The following is a 7,299-nucleotide window of genomic DNA, read 5'->3' on the forward strand; positions in this document are numbered from 1 at the left end:
GCAGCGGCAGCGGAAGCGGCGGCGGACAGGGAAGCAGCGACGGAGCAAACCAAAAAACCCACAAGAACCCACGAAGACAATGAAAGAATACTGAGTAATTCAAAAAACCAAACAATGTAAGAAAAACGAAAAAGATATATACATGAAGAGTGGCACTTCATTGAAAAACAAAAGTATATCTCCTTTCCCTTGCCTTAATTTCAAAAATTTGAAAATTGTTTTTACTCTTTTTCTTTCTTCTCCTTGCTTTTCTCTCACTATTTTCTTGTGTTGAGATTACAACTCATCTTTATTTATAGGATGTTTTGTAATCATTCTTTATAGTTCCAGTTGAATTGTTTAGTCTGAATTTAATTAGATCCTGGTAGTTAGTTTTTTATTTACCCAATTCTGAAGGTTGAGATGACATGGTAAAAACTGACATGACATGGTGAAATGATAAAACAGCTAATGTGAGTAGTAAAACGATAAGAAATGGACCCAATTACCTTCAAAGTTTATCTTATCTCTTAAAACACAAGCTCCTTGTATTATTTGTTATACATATTTATAATTTCGTATCTCAAACGAAAAGCTTTTGTTCTTATTAAATCTATAGGGAAAACAAATCATCAAAGTGATTTAAGTAAATTTCGTAAGTAGACTTTGGAGTTTTTAATAGACTTAATATAGTAAAATTCCTAATTTCAATTTAATTGACTGATAATGATGAATTTAAAATTGAAGTTGATACATAGTTAATTAGATTATTGAGATATTATTTAGTTTAAAAGTCATTTTTATTTAGATTGTCTATTAAGCAATAGAGTTGTTAGTTTGTTTTAGTGGGTCTTTCTCTCTTTTATATATTCTGTTTTATCTCCTCTTTGTAAATACTTTTGAATAATAATCTTCTTTGATCTTATCTGTATGAGCACTCCTTCTCTTATTCTTACATGGTATCAAGAGAATTGATTTTTTTTCCTCTACCCCTCTTTTCCTTCCTCTGATATCGTCCTCATCACCATGTCTGTAACATCTTCTTCCGCTGCCTCTTCTCAAACCTCCATGCCCTCTTCTTCTTCTTCCTTCACAAAACTGCATACCTTTCCAGTTCTTCTCTTCTTAAAACTCGAAGATGATAACTATCTCATATGGAACCAACAAATTCTTCCTCATGTCAGTGGACTTCAACTTTTTCATTTTCTTGACGGATTTCTCCACCGCGTTTTCTCACCACCGACGATGCTATAGCCACAAAGGTTAATCCCGCGTTTCTGGTTTATCAACAACAAGACCATCTTCTAGTTGCGTGGCTTCTTGGCTCCATGACCACACTGATCTTGACCAAAATGGTAGGTTTATGCTCCGCATCACAAATTTGGGGGAAATTACAGGTTTATTATGTCTCTCACACCCGTGCTAAAATCGTTAAATTAAAGACGCAATTGAAGGCTCCCAAGCGTGACCAATCCATATCTACATATCTTTTTGACATCAAGAAGATTGTAGATACGCTTGCAGCTACTGGCTCTTCTCTCACTAATGAAGAACATCTTGAAGCCATTTTTTACTGCTCTGCAAAATTTACTAATCCTACCACTATGACCACATTACGCATACATAATTTGCTGCATGTACCTTCTATAAATAAGAATCTCATGAGTGTCTCTCAATTTGCAAAAGATAATAGTGTTTATTTTGAGTTTTTTCCTAACCACTGTTTTGTTAAAAACCGGGACACCAAGAAGATAATCCTCCAAGAAAAAGTTAAAGATGACTTATATGTATTTCCCATAATGCAATGTTCTCTCAAACCCTTTATTTCCAATACCACTTTCAATCCTGCATCTTTTTGAGAGATCCTCGTATCACATACTTTTTATCATTTAATTTTCATTTGATCATCTATTAATATGTTGATAATTTGACATAAGATCGATCATCGAGGTCTAGATTTGACCTTTCATCTAATTCAAGTTTGACCATCTAATTCAAGATTGATTTTTATTATTTTATTATTGTTAGTAGATGAAAAAGTTTTATGACTCATTGAATGGTTTCTTAGTCCGGAAATAATGTGAGTCAAATTGTTTAATAATTTGCAAGATGTATTATATAATGTCTAGTATGCAGTTACTTGTTTGTTTAACTATATAAAATAAAGAAAAAAGTAGTTTTCTTCGATGTAGGATCTCAATTTGATAGAACTAATTCTGATAGATGTAGTGCTGCGCTGACATTGAAGCATATTTATAAACTGATTTTGATGTAGGTATTAAGTTTCTGATAACTTGTTGAATATACAGGTATACCTTCAAGTGCATCAGATTGCAGATAAGCTTAATTATATCAAGTATATATATGTATATATGATGTTGTTGAAGTTTTACTTTCCATAGCAAGGTAGAAGAAGATTGTAGCAAGGTACTTCCCAGAATGTTTTAACACATTGTTTCCGTTAGCTGAAATTTAGGTGAATCTGAGGCTATGTAACAAAGAAATGAGTTAAATTTGAAGAGATTAAAAAGAAGTGTGTTAAAAAAGTATATTACTTTGTGTTGATATGATATCCGTGTTGAGGTTTATGATGATAAAAAGTAAGAGAAAAGTAACAATTAGCATGAATGAAAAGAAAGAGAAATTGAATGGAAAAGTTGGTAGCATAGCATCCATCAACACCGCCATGCAGACGCAGCAACGATGGCTCTATCCTGCCACCCAAGAAGTAAGCAGCCCTTGTCATCCGTCAACCTATACCCATCACACGAGTACAACCCAAGCAAAATCTTCGATTGAGTCACCGCGTTCGGGCTCAGCGCCACGCCCTTGAACCCCTTCCCCTCCATTATCTTCCGCCACTTCTCCAGCCTCTCGTGCCGCTCAAACCTCTCCGCCCCCTCGCACGCCACGATGTTCCGTATCTCCGGCGCGAATATGTACTGCTCCACCTTCGCCCGCTGAGCCGAATCCGCCGGAAACGTTGCGTCTAGCGAGTCGAAGATCGCCGAGTAGTAGTGCAACGCCTCCAGAAACCGCCCCAGAAAGTAGGGTCCGTTGTGGCTTGCCTCTTGCTCCACCAGGGTCACTATGTTCGGTGCCTGGTCGCGTATCATGGCGAGAAGGTTCCCGAGGTGATTCCCGGGGACGCGGTGGAGACGGTTCACTGCGTTAACTGCGAGTGCCTCCCCGACACGGCGGTGCAGCATGTGGGGTCTGAGATCTTCGAGCTGTTCTCCGACGGCGTGGAATTCGAAGGGGATGCGCAGGGAGTGGGCGAGCTCGGTAAGGCAGCGGCCGGTTTCGCGGACGGCGTCGAGAGAGGGGCCAACGCCGGTAATGCGAAGGAAGGGAGCAGCGGTGGGGCGGGCGGCGAGGGCCTGCATGAAGGCGGGCCATTGGTAGCCCTGGAGGATGTCGAGGTCGATGACGTGGACACGCTCTTCGGTTTCGAAGGCTTCGAAGATGGCTTGGTTGGCGGTGAAGTGGGCGAACTTGACGTAGGGGCAGGCCTGGTACACGATCTGGTAGATTTTGAGGACTTCCATGGAGTTTGAGGGGCTGAGGGGTTTGGAGGGTTTCGGAGTGAGGGTGGCATTGAGCCTGGCGCTGAGCGAATCGGTGAAGCACGCGGCCACCCGCTGCATGGAGTCGCCTAAGGGAGTGACGACACGGTTGAGGTGGTGGAGGTACCTTCTTGCTAGCATGTATTCCTCTTTCCCCACTGCCTCTGCACAGGCCAGAAGCAGGTGCACCAGTTGAAGCCCGCTGTCCTGCTCCTGTAACGTTCATGTCACAAGAGAAGAAGAGTGTCATAATCTACTTCTTTTCCAAAACATGATCAGTTTTTGGTGTAGTAGGGTAAGGGAAGATTTTGTTACCTGCTCCATTCCGATTGGAATAGGCACCATCATATTGTCTTGCTGGCGCTGTTGTTGTTGTTGCAGTTGTTGTGCTTGCCGCTTTTGCCGTTTCTCTTGGTAGCGTTCTTGTTGTAGAGCCTGTGAGAGGGATGCACTAGCCATGGACCCCATCTGGTGATAGATGTCGCTCTCTTGGGAGAGTTGAGAAGAGCCAGCAGCGTGCACTGAGGATTCTTCATCGACTGAACCATGGTACCTTGAGGAATTGGGCAGTGTCAAGGTATCCAATAAGGATGATGGTATTTGAGTAGACAAGTCAAAGCATTCAGATGAAGTTGCAATTTCAGAAGACACCTTGGTTGATGAATACCCTTGATAGTCCTCCAAGAACTCTTCTATTGCTGGAAGGGAAAGGTTTTCAACATGCTGCATGTACTGATTGTTTGGGGAGTTGAAGACCCTGTGGAGAGGGCTAAGTCCTTTCCCTTTGTGGGTGCTGTTGAAGGCTCCAATCTGGGATGATGAAAACCTTGGTGGGGAACACCCTGAGAGACTCTGGCTTTGCATTCCATGAGCATAGTTATAGTTGCAATTGTAGGAAGAGACTTGAGGGGAGGGGACGTTCCTCACTGGAGAAGATATCATGAAATCACCATCTAATTGGTCAGCAAAAAAGGATTCCCACATTGAACTATCTGGTGACTGAACTTCCACATCTCCATCCAACTCAAATTTGAGTCCAGGAAGGTTTAAGCTTGGTGGGGTTAGGGTAGTTTGGTCAATATCACCAGAGGATTGAGTGGCATTTTTCTTGGATTGCAAAAATGAGTCATTTGAAGATGTGGCTTGGAGTTTGGTTTTAGAATTGCTCTCACTCTTGAGGGTTCCACAAAGTGAATTGATCATTTTCCTCTTCTCACAAGGAAAGGGAAAAGTAAAATTAAAATTATTTGAAAGTAGTTTTGGTTTTTCTTTTTGTGTCTAAAATTTGCTCTCATTTAGGTTTGGCAGTGTGTCCTAAGAGCTATAGAGATTGGTTGGTTTATGGAAAGAGCAAAGTCTCTAATTTCTCCCTTCTTATTGAGAGAAGCAGGGGCAGGAAAGACAACACCTAATACCAATAGTTTGTGATTGGAGGTTTGTCTTTGGTAATCTCCTTTCAAGTAATGTCAAAAGCGTTTGCTGGATTTTCAGAGGCCTAAATTTTGTCATTTTTGCTTACCTGTTTTAACTGTTTACCACGAGGCTTCGGAATACTTGTGATTACAATAGAAGACAAATTGTTGCCAGGGCCCCACTTTCTTTGGGCCGGCCCATATATCTACAAGGTTCTTTTTATACTCACCTGCGGACTCATTGGAATGAAATCATCGCTTCATATTTTTCTTACAAAAACAAAATAAAAAAGAAAGAGCTATCATACACAACAGGGTTACTTACACCTTACAAATTACAATTAAATAACACTAAGTAATATCTTCCCACTGTTCATTATTTTATTCAAATACTTAAAAACTACTTTAGATTTTAAATATTGTAATCTTATTTGTTTCAAGTGGTAACTTTATTATCTAAACTGTATATAATAACGCTTTCCAAAACTTTTCTCACATAACCATACATAGAAATGCAATTGGACATAACGCTAACGAGTAATTACAAAGAATACTTAAATTAAAAAAAGGTCTAAATCTAAATTTAAGTAATTATCTGTAAAATGTTATAGGATGCATATGAATATGTTATTTACCTTCACTTATTTCGTATATTAATTTTAAAATATAAAACTAATGTTATACTTAAGTCCATATATAATTTTGCCTTCTCGAGTCACTAATCTTACTTCAATGACTTCACTTTTCAAAATTAAAAGCTTAATAACTTCTTCTTCCCCTTTCGTGACTATGTTGTAGTGTTGTTACAAAACCATTTTCTTTATAGCAATGAATAATCTTTTTAACCAAAATGTGGGTAATGGATTTGGATATAATTTTTCAGATACCTACAGGATAAGGGAATGGATATTAAAATAAGAATAGCAAATAATCAGTATTTTCGTATAAAACAAATAAATGGGTATGAAAATGAGCACTAATATCATCTTTAGATATAAGTCTTTAATTAATAAGTAGCCTTATATAGAATATTCATGTTTTCCTACTATGTAAAATTGTTGGAAATCCCACATCGACTAGAGATTAGAGTCTTTCATAGTATATAAGTGAGTGCAAACCTCACCTCATTGAGCCGGTTTTATGAGGTTGAGTTAGGCTTAAAGCCCACTTCTTAACATGGTATCAGAGCCATTTTCGAGTTTATCCTAACGAGTATTTGTTGGGTTTATCAGGCCACCCGCCATCGGGCCGTTATCGGACCACCCATAACATATATCTCCACGCACGAGTTGGTAGCCTCGGCGTGAGGGGGGTGTGTTGAAAATCCCACATCGACTAGTTAACACGCAATTATTTTTAGGTAGTTATACAAAGTATTTTGAAGATAAAATTTATTATTGACGATAGTTTTATCTAATTCACTAAATAGTGAGTTTTACTAATTAGTGAGTTTTATCTAATTCACTAAGAGTGCATGCAAAATTTAATGTTAACTAATTAGTGAGTTTTACTTAACTTCATCTTCTTAAACAAAGTTTAAGTTTTTTTGTAATATATATATATATATATATATATATATATATATATATATAATATGCATTAAGTTGTAAATGGTATTTAACTTTTATTCTTACGAAAATTCCTAATCTCTAGTTAATGTGGAATTTTCAACACATCTTCTCACATCGATGTTGCCAACTCGTGCATGAGACTATATACTATGGATGGTCGTGCCTGAAACTACATATTATGGATGGTTGTGTGTTTTGTATATGGGTTAGACCACCCTTTAAGTGGCCCACATTTATTCATTGTTTATTGCTGATAAAAAAAACATATTATGGATGATTCGATAACGGCCCAATAGCAAATGGCCTGATAAGCCCAACAAACAGTCGCTAGAATAGGCTCAAAATGGCTCTAATACCATATTAAGAATGGGACTTCAAGCCTAACTTAATCTCATAAAATCGGCTTATAAGGTAAGGTTTGCACGCACTTATATACTATGAAATTTTTTAATATCTATTCGATGTGAGATCTCCAATAGTAATTACTTTAAAATTATGTTAGAAATCTCACGTGCACTAGATATAAGAACATTTCCTATTATGTAAGTGAATGCAAACTTATAAGCTAATTTTGTAATGTTGAGTTAAACTTAAAGTTCACTTTCTAATAGAAAAATTCTCCCTCAATCTTAATACCTTACCCGTGTACCTCTATGTTTCGATTTTAACTTTTTTAAAATTCTTAAATAATCCTAAATAAAGGAGAACATCATCATTTTAAATATTCTCAAATGCACCATTCACTCTCATACATCAATTCAAGTCACAATA

The 7,299-nt window shown here is 37.8% G+C and overlaps 1 protein-coding gene across 1 annotated transcript; it reads right to left on the reverse strand.

The window, feature by feature from the left end:
* Positions 1–2,525: 2,525 nt before the first annotated feature.
* Positions 2,526–4,871, reverse strand: LOC137815456 (GRAS family protein RAM1). The gene is made up of 2 exons (XM_068618580.2): positions 3,861–4,871; positions 2,526–3,758 (listed from the first exon to the last, which is right to left on the reverse strand). The coding sequence occupies exons 1-2, from the start codon at positions 4,746–4,748 to the stop codon at positions 2,655–2,657; spliced, it is 1,992 nt and encodes a 663-aa protein (XP_068474681.1). The 5' UTR covers positions 4,749–4,871; the 3' UTR covers positions 2,526–2,654.
* Between the last annotated feature and the right edge of the window lie 2,428 nt (positions 4,872–7,299).

This window comes from Phaseolus vulgaris, chromosome 1 (genome assembly GCF_051622355.1).
Source record: "Phaseolus vulgaris cultivar YP4 chromosome 1, ASM5162235v1, whole genome shotgun sequence".
Classification (NCBI taxonomy): Eukaryota; Viridiplantae; Streptophyta; class Magnoliopsida; order Fabales; family Fabaceae; genus Phaseolus; species Phaseolus vulgaris.